At 47.7% G+C, this 24,524-nt stretch overlaps 2 protein-coding genes across 4 annotated transcripts in view; one reads left to right on the plus strand and one right to left on the minus strand.

Annotated features, from left to right (window-relative positions):
- Positions 1-18,352, plus strand: part of CAMK1G (calcium/calmodulin dependent protein kinase IG) — a 30,662-nt gene extending 12,310 nt beyond the window's left edge. For all 3 annotated transcript variants that reach the window (XM_032289106.1, XM_032289107.1, XM_032289105.1), the window contains exons 3-13: positions 4,900-5,028; positions 8,182-8,256; positions 10,496-10,634; positions 11,288-11,411; positions 12,290-12,365; positions 13,374-13,486; positions 14,248-14,326; positions 15,879-15,966; positions 16,205-16,629; positions 17,207-17,334; positions 17,462-18,352. In XM_032289106.1, the coding sequence (XP_032144997.1) occupies positions 4,900-5,028; positions 8,182-8,256; positions 10,496-10,634; positions 11,288-11,411; positions 12,290-12,365; positions 13,374-13,486; positions 14,248-14,326; positions 15,879-15,966; positions 16,205-16,629; positions 17,207-17,297 (1,339 nt within the window). In that variant the 3' untranslated portion in view covers positions 17,298-17,334; positions 17,462-18,352. The remainder of the gene's footprint in view (positions 1-4,899; positions 5,029-8,181; positions 8,257-10,495; positions 10,635-11,287; positions 11,412-12,289; positions 12,366-13,373; positions 13,487-14,247; positions 14,327-15,878; positions 15,967-16,204; positions 16,630-17,206; positions 17,335-17,461) is intronic.
- A 940-nt stretch (positions 18,353-19,292) lies between these two features.
- LAMB3 (laminin subunit beta 3) overlaps positions 19,293-24,524 on the minus strand; it is a 45,302-nt gene continuing 40,070 nt past the window's right edge. The window contains exons 21-23 of the mRNA XM_032289100.1: positions 24,098-24,274; positions 22,796-22,949; positions 19,293-19,829 (exon numbers count right to left, since the gene is read on the minus strand). Coding sequence (XP_032144991.1) covers positions 19,693-19,829; positions 22,796-22,949; positions 24,098-24,274 — 468 coding nt within the window. The 3' untranslated portion in view covers positions 19,293-19,692. The remainder of the gene's footprint in view (positions 19,830-22,795; positions 22,950-24,097; positions 24,275-24,524) is intronic.

Genomic DNA, 24,524 nt, shown 5'->3' on the forward strand with positions numbered 1-24,524 from the left:
TCAAGGGCCTTTACCAAGACAGGAGTGGCTAGAGATGGGGTTTTGGCAGGATAAAGAGACAAGGCTAATGAGTAACTCAGAAATGATTTGCTAAGTGTCCCAAAAATCCAGAGGACAGGAGAGAAGGGAGCCCAGGTTGACAAGAATTCACTATCTGCTAGACTTGTGCTGTAGGACTCAGAAGACAGACACACCTTCCCTGTTGGAACTCAGTGAAGTTTACCACAGCAGCATGTAACCCTGGGAGAACATCGGAGCCATCTGGAGAGTTTAGGCCTCCAACTTTTAACTGCGAAAACATTTAAACATGAGGAAAAGGTGAAATAATGGTAAAAGGAACACCAGTACACTCATCACCTAAATTCAACAATTGTTAACATTTCACTGTACAGTATGTATTTTACACAACACACACACACACACACACACACACACACACACACAACACATCGCCGAACACTGAACTATTTGTAAATAAGTTGCAAACATGATAACACGTCACCTCTGAATCTTCTGTTTGCATCTCCTAAAATAAAGGCATTTTCACATATATCTATAATATCATTGTCACACTTAAGAAAATGAGTAACAATTCCTTTTAGCCTGGGTGATTTTTGAAAAAGAAATCCCTGGTCTCAGACCTACTAAACTGGAATTTTGGGAGATAGCATGCAGCAGCCAGGAATCTATATTTTACGTGCTTCTGGTTTTCTAATGTATCAGCCCAGCAGTGATTTGGAGGGAGCAGGAGGACAAGACAGGAGGCATGTCACAGCTGTTGCAGAAGTTAGAGGGGCTCAGGACAAAGACAAGTATCCGTAGGCTGCAGACCCCACGGAGTTACCGCAGTGAGGTGTGGTAGAGAGTGGAGCATTTAGAGAGAGCAGGCTCCTCTGAATCAGGATTCACCAGGATCCCAGGACAAAAGGCTCTTATCTCTGGTCCTTAGCTCCTCTAGAAGAATGCACCAGGGAGAATATCCTTTTGTTAAACTTGACCAAATGCCATCCACCATTCAGAGCCCTAGGGTAGCTGTAGGGAAACTGTGCAAAAATAGCCCCATAGCAGGGATATGTCACCCAAGTCCCAGGCCTCCTCCTTTCACTGCCCAGGAAGAGATGTTTCTCCTTGGTTCCCTCCTACCTCCTCCACCATCCAGGCTTCCTACAAGAATGGAGAGCTATTCAGAGCAGGAAATGCAACCAAGTTATATCACAACAAGCACTCTTGGATCCAAAGACCCTTCCTGTCTTGCCTTCTGACTCCTGCAACCTTGGCAGTTCAAAACTAGTTCTCTGGTTCTGACCCTGGCAGATGTCACAATTAAGCCCTCTAATCCCCTCCCCTGCCCCAACCACACCTTCTCCAACACACACACTTAAAGCAGTTTAGGCAGAAGAACAGTAATAGCATTTTAAATTGCCATAACACTGCACAACTCCAGGAGGCACCATTTGCATTCAGTGCTGTGTACATGATACCTCAGAGTTGGGCACACTGAAGGCCCAAATGTGATCCTATTCCACAAGAGGACCCAGAGAGGGGGTCAGTTTTGAAATCTGGGGACCATCATATGTGGTCCCAAAGGGGAAAAAAAGGGAAAAACTCTCAAGGTGGACCGTACTATGTCACAGCTGTAAGGAATCTTTAAGGGGGGATGTGTTTCAACTCCCTTATTTTACAAATTAGGAAAGTGGGGTCTAAAGATGAATACAACACACAGTGAATCCTCATCCAGAATTCTCACCCATCTATCCATCCATCCATCCATTAGACAAATATTTCTTGACTGTTTTTCATGGTCAGCCAGGCATAGGACCTGGTACCCACCCACATTCATCTCCCATCATCCCTTGCCTCAGACCTCACAAGTGGCGCTGGACTATGGCTGCCCTTAACTCTACCTGCTGTTCCACACTCAATGCTTTTCCCATGCTTCCTCCCCGCCCCACCAGAAACAGCACTTCAGATTCTTTTTTTTTTCTCACTGGGTTAACTCATTCACCTCTAAAATTAAGTTCAGGGTGTTCTTAAGTCAGAGGGCCATGTATTATGTTCTCAGCTATTCCAAGAGTCATTTTGTACAAATTATGAAAAAGGTGCTCTTTCATCTAGCCTGCTGTCTGCTGGGGCAGGAAACATAATAATTACCATATGAACATGTACAATGGCTTCAAGGTGAATGGCACCTGCTGGAGTCATTGCACTGCACAACCTGCCCAAACCATAGCAGGGGCCCTGTCTTAAGTGTCCATTTTCTGTGGTCTCTTAATACGTCATTCTTACGTGTTGTATATGTATCTGTGTTTCACACTGAATTCCAAGCTAGCCCAATGCTAATCTCAGTGCCGGACAAAGAGAGGGTCCATCAGTTCGACAAGCATTCATTGAATGACTGATAGCATTTTTCAAATCAAATGCTAATTGCTTACTTGTCCCTGTTCCTCAGGAGTCTACAGGTTCCATTCTTAAGAATGGAAACACTCACCTTTTAATTTCCAGTGTCTAAGACTCAGTAGGTGCTCAATAAATCTTGGTTGAAGGAATGAGTAAGTGAATGGATGAAAAGAGCAAGCTGAGAAGGCTTTGATTAACTCAGTTCCAAGTGCAGCTGGAAAAACAGGAAACTCAGACACAGGAAACACCAAGTATCTTCTAATGAAGATTTTTAAAGTCCTTACAGAAGCTTCACTACTATTGGGCTTTCATTCTAGCATATGCAGATGGTAGGGCTGAGGATGGCTCAGCTGTTTCCTTACTTAGATTCTCTCTCCTTTTGTACTACTGGGTGTTCTTCACAATGTTATTCAAATAATAATGATGATAATAATAGTATCTAACACATATGGTCTTAATAGATGTCAGAAACACTTTTAAGCACTTTACATATGTCAAGTCATTTAATCTTCTAAACAACCTTGTGAATCAGATACTATTGACACTCCCACTTTTCAGATGAGAAAATTGGGTATATGGAAGTTAAGTGACTTTTCACCCAAAAAGCTGAGATTCTAACATGAACAATCAGGCTTCAGCATCTGCACCTAGCTTAACTGCTGTTCTGATGGCCTGGTATCCAGAGGACCCCCTTCAAACCAAGAGGCCTGGAATTTGGAATCCTACCCTGTATTCCCATTGGTTTCCACCTGCTCTGTCTTCAGAGCCTGCCTCAGAGACTGCTAGATTCTGTCTTTTGTCTTTGCAGATCCTACTGAATGAATGAGAGGATGCTCAGCCCCTGGCCTCTGATAACTAGTTCAGGGTGATCATCACCATCTAAAATTGAGAGAGGAATCTTTTTGTTCTCACTGTATCTGCACCCTGTCCCCTGTGCTACTTCCAGCTGCAACTCCAGTGTGCCACACTGCGTCACATGGAAAATGACATGAATTGACTCATAGTGGCTTCTTTTTAGTGGGCTTGCCGAGTAGAGAAATCTCTCCACAGCTGAAGTGGAGTCTCTATCTCTAGGGGTCATTCCCAAACTACAGAACCAGGAAATAGCACCCCCTTAGTCCTTCAATCTGTGGTGGGATCTTTTTCTTCCAATATGGTCTTTAAATTAGAAAGCAAATTAGCATGTCAGATACACCTGCCATCAACATAGCTCAGCAGTGCCCACATGACAGTGAAGAGTAATTATCAGCCCTTCTCTCATCTACTCTTTCACTTTGCCTCTAGGTTTAATACTTTAACTTTTTAGTTGTTAATAATTTCAAGCTTAGAAAAACATTTCAAAAATAAGAATAGCACCAGGCGTGGTGGCTCACACCCATAATCCCAGTACTTTGGAAGGCCAAAGCAGGAGAATTGATTGAGCCCAAGAGTTCAAGACCAGTCTGGGCAACTGTATTAGTCCCTTTTTATACTGCTATAAAAAACAGTTCAAGACTCAGTAATTTATAAAGGAAAGAAGTTTAATTAACTCACAGTTCAGCATGGCCAGGGAGGCCTCAGGAAACTTACAATCATGCTGGAAGGTGAAGGGGAAACAAGGCACCTTCTTCACAAGGTGGCAGGAAGGAGAAGTGCCAAGTGAAGGGGGAAGAACCCCTTATAAAACCATCAGGTGTCATGAGAACTCACTATCATGAGAACATCATGAGGGAAACTGCCCCCATGATCCAATCAGCTCCACCTGATCTCTCCTATGACACATGGGGATTATGAAGATTATGGGGATTATAATTCAAGATGAGATCTGAGTGGGACACAAAGCCTAACCAGATCAGCAATACAGTGAGGCCCTGTCTCTAAAAAAAATAATAAAATAAGAATAGTAGAAAGAATTCCCAAATGCCCATCATCCAGATTCACCTCTTATTCACAATTTCCCCCATCTGCCTTCTCACTGCAGTATTCTTTGTAGACTCGTAGAGATAGATGTAGAAAGATGATTCTTTCCTAATCTCCCCAGAGTTAGTTGTGGACACCATGACCCTTTACCCATCAAGGACATTCATGTATATTTCTAGGGATAGGGTATTCCCTTATGTGACCATCATATAGTCCTCAACTTCAATTGAACATTGACACATTAAGTATATTTAATCTGTCATCCATATTCCAGTTTTATCAATTGACCCTACTATGTGTTTCATAGCATTTTCCTCCTCCAGTACAGGTTCCAATCTGGGGTCTGGTATTGCACTTGGGTGTTATTCTCCCTAGCTTTTTTATGGCATTCACATTTTTGAAGAATATAGCTTCCTCCCACCCCCCGCTACCCTTTTTAAATTTTTGAATTTTCCTGATGTTTCTTCCAAATTTAAATTCAGGATATGCCTTTGTGGCCAGAGGACTATATAGACTCTGTTGCATCCTTTCTGAGGTCTCACAACAGGAAGTGTAAGCTGTCCATCCCATATTAAGTTTTATCTTTTGGCATCTTCTCCTCAGAGGAGCTTTCTCAGAAGTTTTCCTGGTGAAGCAAAGACTAACTGGGAAGCTCTTTGCCCTGAAGTGCATCAAGAAGTCACCTGCCTTCCGAGACAGCAGCCTGGAGAATGAGATTGCTGTGTTGAAAAAGTGAGTGGGTCTTAGGGTTGATTGGATGTTACTATGGGATTATAATATTTTATTCACAAATTACCTTCAAGAAGGACTAGGGCTGGATTTCTGCACCCAAAGGCATTGTTCCCTTTGATTGAGTTGATGGGTCAGTTCAGTCAATTAGCTAAGTTTAGTTGGACAGCTGTCCTGGCTGATTTTTTTTTTTTTTTTGGCAGCAAATTGATTAGCAAACCCACTGGTGGCAGAACTGATCTGTGCACATAGGCTGGAGAGTAATTAGCTCAAAGAAACAAAAATCAATTGAGGGCCAACATCAGGAAAAGTCAATAATTGAGGCAACATAAGATTTGGAAATTAACCTCAATTTATACCAAGGAAAATGGAGATTCCACATCCCGGTCGCCGTGAGGAGAGCGACACTAACAAATCCTCAAATGTTTACAGCAAGACTCTTACAGCAGACCCTTGCTAAACCCTCATGGTATACCAAAAGTGTGTTAGGCACATGAACACAGGATCAGGACCACAAGGATGAGGCAGACAAAATTCCTGACCCTCAGGAGCCTACATTGGACACAGAGGTGCCCCTAAGAAAATCTAACGAAATTAGATGTGAGTCACTCTGGCAGAAGGCAGAGTTTGGAGGAGATAAAGATTCATTTTGCCTATGTGTGTGTTTTTATGAGTATGAGTTATTGGGCACACTTTCAAAGAAGATTGACCTTGATGGATGACTCACACCTTGTGGGGGCAAGAAGGGCAGTGCAGAAAGGGAATTCAGGCCAAGAACAGCATAAACTTTAATGTAGAACCATGAAAACGCAAGGGCTGTTAGGGAAGAGTGAGTATTGGAAACCTCTGAATTTAGAGTGCATAGTCTTAAGAGACAAGTGATGAAACTAAAATCATGAAATGAGACATGATTACAAAGGATCTTAGATGCCATGATAAGGAATGTTGGCTTTATTCTGTGGGCAAAAAGAGGAGTCACATTGTCTGATTACTGGGTTGGAGCTATTCCTCTCAAGCATGATGGAGGATGGATTGGAGGGTACCAGCCTAGAAGACCGGAGGCCAATTATAAGACTTTCACAATAATTTAGGCATGGGTTGAGAATATAAGCAAAGGTAATGACACAACCATGTGTGCCTAAAAGGACTTGATACGAGAGATGTTTCAGAGAGAGAGGTGATGGGGTTTGGGACTGTCTGGTAGAAGTGAACAAGACAAAAGCATTAAAAGAGCCCCTGAGATTGAACAGTTAATTGAACAACAATATCATTGCTTGGGATAGAGAACAAAAAGATGTGTAGGCTTGGATGAAATAGAAAGAAACTGGTTGGAACATACTGAATATAAGTATCCACCTATCTCCACATGAAGACATCTGGTAACATGCGGGAGACATAGGCCTGGGATCCAGGGACATTAAGGCAAAGTAAGATTCTCTACTAATTGAGAGCAAGGACCATGTCATCTTTCTTATTACTGCCTTCTATCAACGGTATTTATGCTAAATAAATGTTTGTTCAGTGAGTGAATAATTGATAAATTAATGTTAGCATTGCCAGCTTATGAGTATAGTTGAATCCATCAAGTGACAACTGTGACAGGTCCATATTTTCTATAATATCTTAAAGAAGATAGCTACTATTGATTATGTGTTTACTATTCCCCAGGCACTGTACTACACATTATGTATTATCTCCTTTTATCCTGATACAATTCTCTAAGAGACATAAACTTCTAAGACAAGGAAAGTAAGGGCTTGAAAACTGGAATAAGCCAGCCGAAGTCACCTAAGGGCCTGATCTAGATCTGAACCCAGGCCTGACTGACTCTGAGTCTAAGCTCTTAACCCCTGTGCTGCACAGCCAGGAGTAAACTTCCTAGAGAACTTTTTCCTTTACAGGCGTTCACGGCATTGCTGCGTGGCAAGCTGAGCCCCTCCACTAATATGATCATTCTGCTTGGCTCAGTCTCTGAGTAATCCCGAACAAGGGTAATCGAGGGCTGGACTTCTCTACCATGATGCTACGGACATTCTGAGCCAGATAATTCTTTGTGGTGTCGGGGGCTGTCCTGTCCATTGCGGGATGTTTAGCAGCATTTCTGCCTCTACCCGCTAGATGCCAGCAGCACAGCCCCTGCCCTAGTCGTGACAATCAAACACGTCTCAAGATATTGCCCAATGTTCCCTGAGAGGCAAAATAGTCCCTGGTTGAGAATCACATAAGTCATCCCACAGAACAAACCCTAAAAATAAGCATCTGCCTTAATACAGGGAGATTAAGGCAAAGATTCTCACAACATCCTGGAACACTAATTTTTCGATACTTCCTCCACGGTTATCCAAGAGGAGTCTCAGCTCGCTGAATCCCTCCCATTCTATACAGGTTAAGCGTTCCTCATCTGAAATCCAAATGCTCCCAAATCAGAAACATTTTCAGCATTGACAGGATGCCACAAGTAGAAAATTCCACACCTGACCTCATGTGACAGACAGGTCACAGTCAAAACGCATTCAAAACTTTGGTCCATGCACAAAATTATTTTTAAAATATTGTGTAAAATTACCTTCCAGCTATCTGTATAAGGTACATATGAGACATAAATGAATTTCATGTTTAGACTTGGGTCCCATCTCCAAGATACGTCATTATGGATATGCAAATATACCAAAAACGCTTCTAGTCTCAAACATTTTAAATATCAGATACTCAATCTGTACTTTTTTATTAGCACCACGCTCTAACCAGCTGAGCTAACTGGACTCTATTCTATACTTTTTTAATGCAATATTTCTAACATCCAAATACCCACTTTGTAGAATAACCTAGCGTTGGGAAGTCCCTTAGCCTTTCTCTGTTCTTCTAACTCTTTTAGTAAAGTTTAAGGAGATTCCTGGCATAAAAAGGAAATGTTTGTTTCCTGAAGGAAGGATGATCAATTATTCATTCAATAAACATGGACCAAGCACCACCATAGGAATCTTTTCTCTGGGATTAATTTGTGACAGTCTACTTATTATGAAGGCTTCACAAAGACCTGGTCTTCCTAAACATCACTGTCTAAAGCCTCCAATGGGAACTTTTGGGTTAGGTCTGCATACTTTGTCTGCACCACGTGAACCACATATGCTTCATCATACACTTTATTTTTCCCAGGATCAAGCATGAAAACATTGTGACCCTGGAGGACATCTATGAGAGCACCACGCACTACTACCTGGTCATGCAGCTGTAAGTGAAAGGTGACTTGCTTCCACCACAGAGGCCTGGTGGGGCCTGGGAGGCCTAGAGGAGGTTGGTCGCTGGTGAGGGATGGATGGTGATTCAAAGACAAAAATGAAGACTTAGTTCAAGAGGCTCGGAAATGCCAAAGGTTCTTTTGGATTAAGTGTGCCTCTGGTGATGAGCAGGTTCTGTGTGGGCCACTGGGTAAACCTGGGCTGATTATTGAGCTGCTTCGCACCAGGACAACCCTACCAGTGATTAGGATATTTCCTACTAGCAAATAGCTGTGACCCCAGTCCATCCATGCCCTTCTGCTGCCCCACCTCTCCTTGCCCCTCACAACCAAGCAACTGAAGGGGTGATGTCAGACTTACAAGGAGTCACCAGAACCCTTTTCTGTCACTGTGGCTTCAGTCCATTTGGACCAATACATGTTCATCAAACTGGATGGTAAACGTTTTAACATCACTCTGGCATAAAATTACTGTAGGAGCAGAAGCCACACGTAGATATATTTCAATATAAAGAAAGGTTTTCTCAAAAGAAAGCCACCCACAGTTAAAGACAGGTTGTGACTGTGTGTGTCCCTCTGTAGGACAGAGGCGGTGCTTCATTAGAAAGGTCTCTGCATCATTGCCACATCCAAACAACAGTTCTCTGACAGCGACTGCTGTAGAGGTTGGTCGGTGTTTGTGAGGGCTCAGCACTGGGCTCAAAGGCACTTCTGTTTGTAAACTACACACATACAAACACACACACTTGCACATGCACACACACACATGCACACACCACTCTGCAATCTTAGCCTGGCTGGACACAATGTGGTTTTTGGCTGATGGGCTGATTCCTAAAGAAACTTTAACGAGCTAACTCAGGTCTAAGCAGCTGATTAAGCTGGGGCTCATCTGAAGCTCTCTAAAGAGAGGTAGCAGGCGGTCAAGGGAGTGAGGTAGGAAGAGCCCCTAGTGGCACTAACAAGTGACCAGGGACCATCAGGCACTTCAATGAGGCCAAGCCAACAGGATTAGCACACAGTCATTCAGAAGGCAGGGAGGCAAGGAGGTGGGCAGGGTTGGATGCCCCTGAGGAGACACCAAGCCTCCTGAGAGCACAGCTGCAGGACCCAGACCCTCAGGGTCAGGAATTCATAGCTCTCTACAAACAGCCGATTTCCTACAGACCTCCAGCTCTTATAGGAGAGCCCAAAGCCTAAAGACCATAAGCCAAAGAGCAGGAGGAGGTGAATTTTCATCGGAGAAATTCTGTTTCCTCCTCATTGTTTGGGCATGGATGACTGCATCTAATGCCATGGGACAGTGGTAAGGGGGACGAGGAGGGTGAGAAGACTGGAACCCTTGGCTCATGGTTGAAATGGTCTGGGAATATTTATCTCAGAGAAGAGAAGGGCTCCAGAGAGTGTTTCACTATCTTTGCATACTTGAAAGATGCATGGGACTGGCTGTTATTCCTGTTCTGTGCAGTCCCAATGAGTGGAATTGGGTAGAAACTAGTAGAAACTACAGGGCATCAGGGTTCAACACAACATGTAGAAACATTAGGAAGATGCCAAAAAACAGTCTGTCTTAGGTGGTAGAGTGTTCTCTGACACTTATGTGTTCTAGTACTCACTAAAAAACTTCTAGGCAAAAATAGTGTAGATGGTATTCAAGAGATAGAAGTCAGACTTGATCTTTAAGCTCCCCTGGGTCCTACGATACTCTACCATTTGAGTCTCAAAGCACCCCTAAAGCCCTACCTGTAATTCCAGCTTTACAAAGCCCAATTTCCCAAAATGAAGAAAGAAATCTTGATACAAGTACAGTTAGTCTCCCTTGAATGCTTCTCTTTCCTACTTTGCTTAATTTCAGTGTTACTTGTCTCTTTCACCATGACTTCCTGTGTCATAGTCCAGGAAGGAAGGCGGCTAAGAAGCGTATCCACACTAAGGGATTGCTGACTTCTCGTGCAACCCCAACCAGAAGCATTTACATTTTAAAGGAAATTTCCAGAAGGAGAGAAGTCAATCCTTGACCCAAAGAAATGACTGACCAGTGGTATCATTCCAGGTACCCAGAGGGAATGTTCTGAGACTGCAGTAGTCCTGCCGGCAGCCCTCCAATCACCGTTCATGGGCGCCTGCCTGTTCTACCAAAGCTGTGTCCCCCATGGCTACGGAGCAAATCCCTTCTCATTACTTTGACCTGAAATGAAAACTGAATTCCTGCTCTTGATCCTATACCCACAGTGTATCCGGTGGGGAGCTCTTTGACCGGATCCTGGAGCGGGGTGTCTACACAGAGAAGGATGCCAGTCTGGTGATCCAGCAGGTCTTGTCGGCAGTGAAATACCTCCATGAGAATGGCATCGTCCACAGAGACTTAAAGGTGTCAAGCCGGGAGTCCTGGGTGGGAAACAGATAATGATCCTTAAGGAAGCTGCATGGGTTATGGGACATCTAAGCTCCGTAAAGTGAGAGGGTTGGACTAGTGACTCCCAAGGCCCCTTCTGCCCTTAGATTCCTTAAACAGACCTTGGATGGGTGAACAATGGTTATTAATTTGCATCTCACTCTTTTCCTGAACCTTTCACTATGCCTCGCCCTAGTTGGATACCAAAATAATACACACATTTCTTAAACCCAGCCACAGTCAAAACCAAATGCAACAAAATACTTACTGAGGGCCTACATTGTCCTAGGCATTGCACTGGACTTTGGAGAGATCAGACACCATTAACCAAAGGTTGATTCCCTCGAAATGCAAACAGTCCTGGGGTAGTTGGAAGTGAGGGGAGGAAAGGGTGAGTATATCAATGGCTATAAGACTGAGCAACTTCAGAGCTGTAAGCAAGATGCAAAGTGCTGGGGTGCAGGGGTGAGGGTGCAGGTAGGAGGAAGGAGGGAAGAATGAGGGAGGATGAGCTGGCCTTGAAGTCAGGAGCACAGGGCTCTGCTTCCCATGGAATTACATAGCAAGGGGAAGGAAAAATACTTGCTTCAGGTGGTGATATCGTACACTACGTGCTTTTTCTCCTACAGCCAGAAAACCTGCTGTACCTCACCCCTGAAGAGAACTCGAAGATCATGATCACTGATTTTGGTTTGTCCAAGATGGAACAGAGCGGCGTCATGTCTACTGCCTGTGGGACCCCAGGCTACGTGGGTGAGTCTGGGAGCAGGAGGAAGGTTGACCAGTTGGCTATATTCAACCACGCACGTGCCTATCATTCATAGAAAGGGGTGATTCTGAGAACATAGGGTTCAACTTCAGGGGACTATCCAGGTAGGACATCCACTTACAAGGTTGAGGGCTAGCCAATTCATCCATCTCTGGATCTGCCCCTACTGCTCCCAAATTCTACATTTTTAAAGACTGCCTACCCCTGAGCCCTCCACAGCCCCTGCCTATGCTTTGGCTCCCATTTTTGCAGACAGGTTTCCAGCCTTTGTCTTTCCAGCTGGACCAGGGGCAGACAAGATCACAAACCCAGAGATCAGCAGAGAGCTGAGGCGTTGAGCACCGACCCCACTCCTTTCTCCCACTCTGGAGGGGACATCAGCTCCAGTATTGGGAGCCTGGAAGCATAGGATATTGAATTTGGGCCTGAGGAATCCAGAAATGGGCTCCTAAATGTCCGCCCAAGGAAGCACTTTGGGAGAGAGACAGCCCTACACTGAAGATCTCCCAGTCTGAAGGGAGAGAGATCACCCTTGCCCTGGGAATCTCCTATCTGAGTGGGGAGACAGGCCTTGCCTTCAGAGTGTATTCAGTGTAATTGGGGATCCCCAGTCTGACAGGGGAGTCATAGACCCTGTCACGGGAAACTCCCAATCTAATGGAGAAGTCAGTCTCTCTTTGTGGGAAGATTTAGTCTTCCCATAAGACACACAGCCCCTGCCCTTAGGGATTTTTCAGACCCATAGAAACACCACCATCCCATGGTCTTCCCCAGTCCTCTTCTCTAAGCCTGACCTTCAGCCCCCACCCCAAAGCCCTCTCCTACTGCCACCGGCCCTGACTCTGCCCTTGGTCTGCTGCAGCTCCGGAAGTGCTGGCCCAGAAACCCTACAGCAAGGCTGTGGATTGCTGGTCCATCGGTGTCATCACCTACATATTGTGAGTGGATGCTGGCCTGGGTTCAGCTGCTGAGAAGTCTCGGAGCCTGCTTACCCCTTCTCATTCCCACCCGTCTCAGCTCCTCCTCCAAGCATGTGCATGTGCACAAACAGACAGGCACACAGGCACACACACAAACACACACACGCATACATGTACACACAGCTTCGAAGCTTCCTCTGTCTTGACCTCCACCGAGTTTTAAAACAGAGCTCAGCGTGAAACCACTGCACAGCCGCCTGGCACCCTGTCCTCTTGGACCCCTGCCCCATTTACTGCCTGTAAATGTGTTGCGTTCCACTCTGGGTAATGAACGGTGAAAAAGAGAAAGGCCAAGCTGGGCTTGGAAGCCAGGTGGACCCACTGTTCCTGCATCTCAGCTTTCTCTCCCAAGGCAAAACCGTGGCCTGGTTGAAGCTGGTCAGGGCCTCTCCTCTCCACACATTCCCAAGCTCTCCTTTTCCTAACCTGCTCATCACCTCTTCCCCACCATCCCTCCTCGCCTATAGCAAACTTCACTCTTAGGAAAAGAGCCTGGTTTCAGTTCTCTCCTCCATTTATGTTGAATAAGCACTCTCATTTGTTTCCTCAACCAGTATTCACTGCCTGTCTACTCTGCATCTAACCCTGTGCCAGGTTCTAAAGAACACGGCCATGAACAACACAGCCTAAATAAATCCCTCATCAAACTTACATTCAAGTAGACAGTCTACCATCTTTCTTAAAGCATCCATGAGTCAGGAAAAGTACAAGGAGAGGTGGCAAGGTTTCAGGGAATAATGTATGCAGGGACCTTCCAAAGATGCCTGTGCCAAGCCTTGGCACTTGCATAAACACTTTATGGGACCTGTACCATTCTTGAATCAGAGGCAGATCCGTGTCCCCATGTCTGGGACCTTCAGTGCCCACCTGTGTATACAGTGGGAGCTGGGGTGGGGGGGAGCAGAGAGGCTGTCCCAGGGAGGACAAGGTTGTTCAGCAGTGTACCCCCTTCCTGTCCTGCTGCAGGCTCTGTGGATATCCCCCATTCTATGAAGAAACGGAGTCTAAGCTTTTCGAGAAGATCAAGGAGGGCTACTATGAGTTTGAGTCTCCGTTCTGGGACGACATTTCTGAGTCAGGTAAGGCCAGTGGGCATGAAGGAGACATAACAGGCTCAAGGTAGAGGCTGCCAAGAGAAATGAGCTTAACAAAGGATGACAGTCCTGGCTCTTCAAAGTCCCTGGGGACCTTACAGAACAGGCTGCCAAGGAAAGTGGAGAAATCTTCATCTGCTTCAAAGACCCGATAAATTATTTACATCTAAGGGCCATGACTTTGTTTTTCTGGGGGCAGAACCACAGTATGCCTGATAAGGAGATGGGTTTGGGGCAGTTCAGATGAGGGGCCAGGAGGGCGGAGCCAGGTGGCAAGAGGAGAGTTCCATGCGAGAGTGGCAAAACCAAGGGGTTAGATACCAAGAAAGAGCATGCAATGGCTGTGTGTGAGAGAAGATGGTCATTACGTGATTGTTGGACCTGTTAAGTGGAAATCAGAGCTGGAATAATCCAGCAGTCACATGCGTGCCCATGTGCCAGTGCTGGCCCCTGTTTCAGTGCAAGTGCACGCGCATGTGATGTGCAGGCCCATGGGGGCCTCGTGACTGGTGATGCTTCTGCAGCGCTGTGTGGGTGAGGCAGCTTGGAGCCTCTCTTCTTTGGTGGTTTATGGTGGGTTGTTGTTAGGTGGTTTGGATTTTTTTTTCCCCTCTTCTAAGACTCTTAAAATTGCCTCTTTGGAAGATCAGCTAAAGATGCATTCACTGCCACCCACTAGCCTGGAAGTGAATTTTCATCAGTCATGAAATCTGGTCCTTAGTCATGTCTTTGATTGCTCCCCTTAGCCAAGGACTTTATTTGCCACCTGCTCGAGAAGGATCCGAATGAGCGGTACACCTGTGAGAAGGCCTTGAGTCACCCCTGGTGAGTGAGACATGGAGTGGACTCTAGACCCCAGCTCTGTGGGTCCCAAAACCATGCTGACTCATTCACATTGCATTCCTCCAGAATCTGCTTGCCCTGATCCATGTAATGTCGCGATGAGCAAGGACCATGCCATCGTTCATGAGGCCCAGGTGGAGATTCAAACAGCATTGGGTGGAGCAGGTTCGGATGCAAGGGTAGCAGCTGAGTTGTCTGGTCAAGTGCGGGAGGCAGGTGCAGCCGAGCGCTGTCATTCAGCACTGGGACAGGGTGCAGTGCTCAGGACTAGTTACTCAAGAGGTGCCAGGAATGGGAAACTCCATCCTGTCTTTAAGAGCTTTGTTTTACTCAGGGATCAATAACTATTCCAGGTGAAGTGATTTAAAACAATTGCAAAGCAACCAATTGGCAAAATAGGAAAAGAAATCTTAAAATACTTTTTCATGTTACTCCATGTACAGTAGCTCCTCACTTCCTACCCCAGCAAGCCTGGATAGCCTACCTCCTTTGTCTTTCTAGTTGTCCTTAATCTGGCCTGACCCTTTATCTCCAGCCTCTTTTCCCAGGATCCCCAGCACACCTTCTCTGTCCAGATAGGCCTGGGAGCTATACTTGTCTGCCTGCCATCCCTTATCCTGCATAACAAGCTCTTTCTTAACTGTACATTGGAGCAGATCATTCCTACCACCTAGAATGTCCTGCCTCTTGCCCTGTACGTAGCCATCCTTCAGGATCCAGCTCAGTCTGTGCCCTTCCCTGAAGCCCCTGATCCGTGAAGCCCATGCCAACCTCCCCAATTCCCACTTCTCTTTATAGTCACACAGCTGACCATGCATCACTGTAGTCCACAGCATGAACAACACCCCACACCTAGACCGTAAGCTCCTAGGGGTCAGGGCTATGTCTCTTACTTCTCGAGATTCGTTAGTAGTTGGCATTGTACTATGCACACAGCAGGTGACTGAGGAACACTGGGGACCAGTGAATAAGAGGCTAAGGAGATAGAAAAGGGGCACACTGTACCAGATGGCCTTATGGAGGAAGGCTTCCAGGAGGAGGTGGGTTCTAGGCAAGGTTTTGAGCTAAGGGATGGTGAATAACCTAGTGTCCTGTGACGCTGGCTCCAATAAACTTTTTCTATAAAGCAGCAGATAGTAAATATGTTAGGCTTTGCTGGTGATACTGTCTTTGTGGCAACTACTCAACCCTGCTGTCACAGTGCAAAAGGAGCCACCAACAATACCTGAATTAGTGGACACTGCTGTGTCCCCATAAAACCTCATTTACAAAAACAGCCAATGGGTAGATGTGGCCTGTAGGCTGTAGCTTGTTGACCCTGCTCTAAAAGTTGTTGATTTTTTTCAAAGCTAAAGCCCACTGTGACCTGACCCGGGGGACAGAGGAGCCCTGGTTGCAGCCCTTTCTTGTTCTGGGCTGCCCTTGCTCTGCACACTCTACCCAGCTCTCACCTGGACCTGCAGGCACCCTGCCCATCCCCTGGCTGAGTGTCCATACCCACCCAGTAGCCAGGTGTCCCCTCTTACATCCACAGGATTGATGGGAACACAGCCCTCCACCGGGACATCTACCCGTCAGTCAGCCTCCAGATCCAGAAGAACTTTGCTAAGAGCAAGTGGAGGGTGAGCTGTCCTCTCCAGGGGGTGGGCAGGCTGCTCTGGGCCCCTGGAGGCTGGGCTGGTGGGGGCTGACATAAGGACTTTCTTTGGGATGTCCCAGAAGGCACTAGAACTCCCTGTACCCTCTCTGAAATGAGAAGTGGGCACACAGGTTTCAAGAGGCCACAGGCAAAGGGAAAGCTTAGGCCGTGAGGCTCTCTGAGGTTCCAGAAGGCCAGAGGCTGCTCTTGTGTCTCCTTAGCAAGCCTTCAATGCAGCAGCTGTGGTGCACCACATGAGGAAGCTACACATGAACCTGCACAGCCCGGGTGTCCGCCCAGAGGTGGAGAACACGCCACCTGAAACGCAAGCCTCAGAGGCCTCCAGACCCAGCTCCCCTGAGATCACCATCACTGAGGCACCTGTCCTGGACCAGAGCATAGCACTCCCTGCTCTGACCCGAGTGCCCTGCCAGCATGGCCGCCGGCCCCCTGCCCCGGGTGGCAGGTCCCTCAACTGCCTGGTCAATGGCTCTCTCCGCATCAGCAGCAGCCTGGTGCCCATGCATCAGGGGTCCCTGGCTGCCGGGCCGTGTGGCTGCTGCTCCAGCTGCCTGAACATTGGAAGCAAAGAGAAGTCCTCCTATTGCTCTGAGCCCACACTCCTCAAAAAGGCCAATAAAAAACAGTACGTATTTTCAGCCAAGATGGAGCTCCAGCTTGGGCCTGAAAGCAAGCAGGCAACAGGACAAAAGAAAATGGACAAAAGGCCTCTCTTACTCACAGGCAGCTCTATAGGGTGGGGTGAGCTCTGGATCAGGGGGCGAGGAAAATGCTTCCAGCCCTGTCCTCATCACTTCCTAGCTGTGAGGCCATTGGCAAGTCAGTGAATGTCTCTGCTTCTAGTTTGCTTATCTGTAAAATGGGTTGATTTGAAGTCTATTTACCCGCTCAGCCTGCCTCAGAGGTGCTGTAAATGGTTAGTGAAGCAACAGAGATGATAAAAGCCCACAGAAAACTGGATATGTGCAAGTGGTGAGCATCAGATTCCTCCAGTTTCCAGGGCCTCTGTGCTTTGGAGGAGGAAGGGTAGGGGGAGCTTGGTTGTCTTTATCTTTTCTGCAGGGTCTTGAACTTTCTGAACCTCATGAGGGGAGAGCTGAGTGGATGGGACAGGCACAGAGAACTACCACCTCTGCCCTGCCCCACCAGGGCTTCTGCTCCCCTCAAATACTTCAAAGGTCGTTGCTTCATTTCCTTTCTAGGAACTTCAAATCGGAGGTCATGGTACCAGTTAAAACCAGCGGCAGCTCCCACTGCCGGGCAGGGCAGACTGGAGTCTGTCTCATCATGTGATCTCTGGAGCCTGTGCCTGTGTCACTGTAATTTTCAGGTGAGGAGGGTCACAGTGTGAGGCTTGGGGAGAGCTTCTGTTGCAGAAGAGAACTCCATGCCAGAGTGTGAGTGGTGGGGTCTGAGGTGGCAGCCCCGCCCTCACTCTGAACCCCTTTCCCTCGCAGGAGAGACGTTCAGCTCCTCTGCTCTTTCAAACCTGGTGTCTATGTGGCAGAGGGAGGAAGGCAGAGCAAGTAGAGCAGAGCCTAGCAGGAGTGGCTTCTGGCCAGAAGCACCAGCCTGCTGCCGCGGGGGCAGCCCCTCACAGGACGCCCAGGAGGGAGCCCCAAGGCGTGGGCAGGAGGAGCGGTGCCTGCCAGCTTCCAGGTCTCCCTGACCTGCCTGCTCTATGCCCCCACACCCTACGTGCCGTGGCTCTGTGCAATGTACGTAGATAGCTCTCGCCCGGGTCTGTGCTGTTTGTCGTGAAAAGCTTAATGGGCTGGCCAGGCTGTGTCACCTTCTCCAAGCAAAGCCATATGGAGCATCTTCCCAGACTCCCACTCTGCACACACTCACTCCCGCCTCTCCAGTCTCCATCCTCTTGGCCAGATTGGGCTCATTAATGTTGTCGCCTGCCCATCTGCATGAATGACAGGCAGCTCCCCATGGTGGTCTGCCTGTGAGCTCTTCAAGTTCTAATCCTTAACTTCAGGATTAGCTCCCAAGCGTGCTGAGGCCCAGCCAGCCTGCTCCCGGCACACTTCTGGCCCCTCTCCCTGCCTCAATCTAAAAGCAGTACCACACCCTCCAAAGTGGAATAGAAAGAAATTCATGAGTAAGGGCTGCAAGGAATTCTTATCCTGACCACATGCCCTCGTGCACACACCCCATTGAGTTAACACTGGAAGTTGACTATTTTAATGTCTGCCAGGAGTTCTAATCCTGCCTCTGTTCCCCTTTCTCTCCTTGAAAGTCCGGTGCACTGTTCTTGTCCTTCCCCAGTTTTCTCGCCCTCCACCCCTCCAGCTTCATGCTCAGTGTTGTGCTCAATAAAATGGACTTATTTTTCTCTATGAGGCTTTATTTGGTTCTTTCAAAGTCAGGAGTAGTTCAGGGACTTCTGAGCATGTCTGGAGTGGAGAGTGCATGGATGGCTGAGGTCAGCAAGGAACCAGCAGTTGCAGCTGAAGTACACACAGCAGCACATACAGTGCTACAGGCACCCGGGGACATGAGTTACACCATGGACTCATTACTCCTCACAACAACCTCTTGGGGCAGGTTCTGTTAGAACCCAGGCCGTCTGGCTTTAGCAGCCATTCTCTAAATGGCCACATTACATGAGCCTGAGTTTGACCCCCAGCTATGCCCCAACCTGCCATATCTGTGACCTTGGGTAAGTTACTCAGCCTTTTGTGCCTTGGTTTCCTCACTTATCCAATGGGAATAGCAGTGCCGCCTGCCTCATGAAATGATGCAGTTGATGTGCCCAGCCTAGTGGCCAATAAATAATTAAAATAACAATGATCAAGAAGTTAATGTAGATAAAATGTCTAGCACAGTGCCTGCTTGGGCCACAGTTAACACAAAAATGTCCATGCTATTCCAGATCACCTCTACCCCACCTGCCACACATATCCATTTACAACTTCTATTTAAGATCCCAAGAGACACAGATTCTAGTCTTAGTCCTGCCTCTGGAAGATGTGTGAATTTGGACTTTCCTTCCCTTCCCTGGATTTCTGTTTCCCCACCTGTAAACAAGAAGTTGAATCGCTGCTTAAAGATGAAAACTGCTTGTCTGGTCTCTCAAGGATAGGCTCCATCAGGTTCTTAGGAAGAGGAGTCCAGACTCCCTAAATCTGGGTGTCCAGCAAGCCAGGTGGAACAGAAGAGAGCAGACTATGGACTTGAACAGAAGAGGCCCCATGAACCCCAAACGGGAGGCAGAAACAGTAGCAGGAGTCTACCCAGTGAGGAGACAGGCTGTTTTTCCTCATTGAACCTCCAGGCTCTTTTCCAAAGATTTTTATTGGGCTCTTCATTTCCACATCACTTTCGTTAAGTTTTTGTGTTTGGTCCAGGATTCTGCCCCAGTGAAGAACTAAAGGCAGGGGATACTACCCAGCCCATCTTCCTTTAGTTGGGATACTGCCCAATTAAAACTTGAGAGCTTTTAGTTACAATGGCATCCCAATCGCCACCATCTCTGTCGGTCAAGTGTAACCATCCCATTGGCTCAGGCTCAGCTGTAGCCCAGGGTAATCTTAATAGCTGCACACCAAGGGTGGTCCAGGCGGGGCTTTAGGCTGCATGAAAGTCTCCTGGAGACGTAAAGCATTCCAACCCAGTCTGCCCCCAACCAAAAGCAAAGGGGGCAGATGAGTGGGGCAAGCGGCTGGAAGCTGTAGCATCACTTGCAGGTGGCGTAGTAGAGCACCCGCCCATTGATGTGGTCACGGATCTGCTCCACACGCTTCTCCAGTCCTGTCAGGTCTGCTGAGCGCAGCATGATGGCTTCACTGCCTCGCAGCAGCTCCGACTCCATTTCTAAGGCAAATGGAACAGCAGCAGGAGGAGGAATCGATGGTGAGACTCCCAAAGACTCCCAACCCTTCCTTCCCCTCCTGCTAACTGGAGGTAGCACGTGCAGAGGAATCCCCACCAGAGAAATCTGGCCTCTAAGGCAGTGGTGCCCCTCCAGCTTCACACCTCTCCAGCCCGTTTCGCATGCTTAGAAACCTGGCAGGGGCCAAACCCAGCAGGCCCCCATTCCTAATTATCCCTGGGTCCCTGATCCTCTGGGCTCAGTTGTCCCAGGCTAATGAGGGAGGCCACAGACACCAAGATTAGCAACCCAGTGCTGCTGGACTCAGACAGCTGCCATCCCACCAATGATCCTCAAGTGGGCACCTTGACAAAAAAGCTGGATGGGTGACCAGAATTCCTCCTCACTTTCCCTCCCCAAAATGCCGCTCCAGATAAATCTAGCCCTCCTCCTCCAGTTCATTCTCCATACCTCCACCAGATGATGCATGGAGGTTTGAAGAACTCTCTAAGTGACTCTGTCCAGCCTTCCCCCAGGAGGCAGGAGTCCCTCTGTCACATCTATGAGAGCTGGTACCCAGCCTCAGCCTGAACTTTTCAGGAATAGGAAGGAAGCAGGCACTGCCTCACAAAGTTCCAATTTTAGGCAGCTCTAGTTATGAAAAAAATCATCTTCTCATGAAGCCACAATCTGACTGCCTCTTGCTTCCACCTCTTGTCCCAGGTTTGTGTCCTGGGTGTGTAACAGTGTACCTTCTCTGTTCTCACACGGAACCCTTCACATTTCTGAGACTTTATTGTCTCCAGGTTAAATATCTCCAGTCTTTTCACCTATTCCTCATATGATAGAATTGCTGTGTCCCAGCCTGGTCACTCTCCCCCGATGGTTGCCGGTTTGTCAATATCCCTTCTAAAGATGTAGTAGCCATCACTTGAACACCATCCCCCAGCCGAGATCCTATCAGCAGAGTGTAACAGTGTTGTTATTGGGTTGACACTCAGCCAGTAGATACCCATATGAACTCACAGGTTGATAAAATATTTAAACATGGCCATAGTGGTTGTTAAATAGCCACCATTCTGTTCCCTGGTACCCCCCCTCAACCCGCCTCCCACCCCTGGTCAACACGTGATCTTCCCCCATTTTCCTGCAACTAAAGGTAAATTCCTGCAAGCACGTGCATTCCTGTTCCAAAGCTACAACCTAAGCCTTTTCTGGTTAGTGGCATACCTCTCCGGCTGCTAAACAGTCTTACCTTCGGCCAGGTGCGGTGGCTCACGCCTGTAATCCCAGCACTTTGGGAGGCCGAGGCGGGCAGATCACGAGGTCAGGCGTTCAAGACCAGCCTGACCAACGTGGTGAAACCCCATCGCTACTAAAAATACAAAAATTTGCCAGGTGTGGTAGTGTGTGCCTGTAATCCCAGCTGCTCAGGAGGCTGAGGCAGGAGAATCGCTTGAACCCAGGAGGTGGAGATTGCAGTGAGTAGAGATCATGCCACTGTACTCCAGCCTGGGCAACAGAGCAAGACTCTGCCTCAAAAAAAAAAAAAAATAGTCTTACCATCACCCCAAGCTATTACTCCCTTCACTTTGTGTTGGTTAGCTCTTTGGGATGCAGCAAGCATTGCTGGCTTATAACAAGCTTGTAGTTACTCAAAACTCTTGGGTCTTTTTCAGGTGAGTAACAACTCATATTTGCTCGTCACTTACCAGTTATAAAGTGGTTTGCAGTGGCATTAGCCACTGAGAAGCTAGGCTTCACCTGAGCTCTACATGTGGGTTTAAGCCCAAACAAGGCCAGAGCAGGAAGTTACTTTTCTCCTTATTTCATTTCATTTGTTAGTTTCAGTCCATCCTGCTGGACTTTTGCTGTTGCCTTAGAATACTGATTCTGTTACGTGGTGTCTTAATTATCTGTTGTCCGGAGACTTGATAAACAAATTCTTTATCTTCACACAAAGTACTAGATGAGCAGGGCAAGGAAAAGCGCTGACTTAGCCGCTGGCCCTTTCCCCTACGTCAGCTCCTGTCACCCCACCGCTGGGCGAGGCTGGCCATGGCCTCAGGTTTATTCATCACCAACCCACCAGCCCAACCTTTTATGTGGTGCCCACCTGGCTACCCAATGAGACTTCTGCCAAACACTTGTGCTGCAATTCGGAGAAACTCTGTCTGTGGCTTTCACTGAACACGCCAGTCCAGCGACCCCATTATCATATCTTAGAGACGGCTCTAGTTCCCAGGAGCCCTGTTCTCCTTCCTGAGGAATCTTTGGAACCCTTTCAAAAGCTACTTTCATTATGTCTCTGTCATATTCAAAACCCTTGGATGTGCCCTACTGCCTTCAGAGCTATCTCCGCTCTTCATCCTCACACTGGAAGCCAGGCACAGGGACAGGTCGTGCTGACCCCAGGCCGCTCCTTACTGACCAGCTCTTCAGCAACCCTCCTCTCCTGTCCCTGTGTCAGAACTCACCTGTTCCATTCCAATACCCTTGTGCTAATGTCCCTCCTCTTCCTCAGAGCTTCTTCCCAGCCTTCATATCCTTCCAGGCCCATCTCAAATCTTCTTTTCTTACCCTCACTGAATATAACTCTCTCAAATTATTTACCCTCTGAACCCCGAGCTCTTATTATTCAAACCCTATCAGAGACCACCTCATCCTGTTAAATATAGTTCTATGCATCTTCAGCAGAAAGCAGTAGGAATAGAAAATGTGACCCCATTGTTAGCAATAATAGAAAAAATGGTCCTATTAATTGCAAGCTTTTTGAGAGCAGGCCAAGTCATGGGAACATCTCTGCATTCCCCAGCCTCATATGTACTAGATGCCCAGAAAACTCTAGTTTGATCTCACTCCCATAGCACAGCTGGCTCCAGTAAGAACGGGCTTCAGAAGCCTTGGGTTGGGTGGGACCATCCTTCACGGATGCCCAATAGTCCATGCCCCTAAACCATTCCCTCACCTTTCATCCTGTCCATCATCTCCATGGTCTCCCCAAACAGCTCCTCTGCCTCTGTCTTCACACTCTGGATCCGGGCGCCCTGCTCACCCAGTATGGGACTCCGACCCAACCGGTCCTTCAGCTTAGCATACTTTTGCTTTATTATGTCAAATCCCTGAAAAAGGTAGAACGGTCTCAGTGTCGTTGTCATCATGCAAGGTCCTAAAGACCTGTGGCCAAAGCACTTAATAACCCCCAAATCAACATACAGTGGGAAGGCGCCTCCTATGAACCCCCAATAGCATTGGTTTTGCCTGTTAAAACCCCTGAGCCACAGACTGTGACCTAAACTTCCATGTTTCCCTCTTCCCATCTCCAGCTCTTGACATTTCCCACCTCACTTCCAGCACAACATCAGTCACATCATAGGATGTTAATATTAAGCTGTCACTTAATAGTATACGTAGCAACTTGGTTGCTATGCCAGGATTGAAAGCGCCCACGTTCAGTGAGCCGAGATCATGCCACTGCACTCCAGCCTGGGCAACAAAAGCGAAACTCTGTCCCAAACAAAAAAAGAAAAGAAAGAAAGAAAGTGCCAATGTTCCAGGCCGTGGGGGAAGCAGGTAGTGTGCTTGAGGCACTGAGAATGGGCTCTTTGCTCTTCTCTCTCATCTAATTCTGACAATCATGGAGCCCAGGTTAGGCTAAGCAAAGAGCATCTGCCCAGGCTGGGGATCCAAGAGACAAGCTCTGGATCCAGTGTCGGGGGGCCTGCTTTGTAGATGAGTTTTAGGCCCGTGAACAAGTTACCACCTCATCTGTAAAAGGAGAGGGCCTGTAATATCCCAGCACTTTGGGAGGCTGAGGCTGATAGATCACAAGGTCAGGAAATTGAGACCATCATGGCCATCATGGTGAAAACCTGTCTCTACTAAAATACAAAAAATTAGCTGGGCATGGTAGCACACACTTGTAGTCCCAGCTACTTGGGAGGCTGAGGCAGAGGAATCACTTGAACCCAGGAGGCAGAGGTTGCAGTGAGCCGAGATCACACCATTGCATTCCAGCCTGGTGACAGAGCGAGACTCCGTCTCAAAAAAAAAAAAGGGAGAGGGACTGGCCTAGGTCATCTCCAATGTCCCTGAGCCAGCTATACTAAGGCAGTGAAGGGAATGCTTGGCCAGGTTTGGGTTCATTCAGAAACTGTTCTGTCATTCTAAGTGCTTTTGAGTTTGTGGTCTTATAAAGTGTGCAAAGTCCTCTCCTGCTCAGGACCCTCACTGGCTGTGCATCGCTGAGCTAACTCTGCCTTCTCTGTACCTTCTGGGCACTCATTGCCTGCTCGCTGGCACCTTCCGCAAGCCGCTGGGCCTGGACTGCCTGTGCCCCCTGCTGCCGGGCCTGGTGGCGGAGCTCCTCCATCCGTGTCCAGAAGTCACCCAGCTGCTTGGTCATGCTTGTCACCAGCTTTTCTGCTGGCCGCAGTACCTGCTGAACCTTTGTGGAAAGAGGGAGATCTGGCATGTGTGGTGGGTCTCATGGGTACGGGGTTCATCCCCATTTTTTCTCCAACTTATCAGGCAGTGAAAACCCTCTCCAACCAGAACAACCGCAACTGCCCAGCTCCCACCCCTGCCCTCTGCATCCCAGCCACAAGGCCAGAAACTCCAAGGCCTAAAGCCAACCCAAAGGAGTGCCACCCTCCTCCAGAACTCCACCTCAGGTTTCATCTAGTCTCTTTCTGGCA

This window comes from Sapajus apella, unplaced genomic scaffold (assembly GCF_009761245.1).
Source record: "Sapajus apella isolate SASKATOON/1434 unplaced genomic scaffold, GSC_monkey_1.0 scaffold22, whole genome shotgun sequence".
NCBI lineage: Eukaryota > Metazoa > Chordata > Mammalia > Primates > Cebidae > Sapajus > Sapajus apella.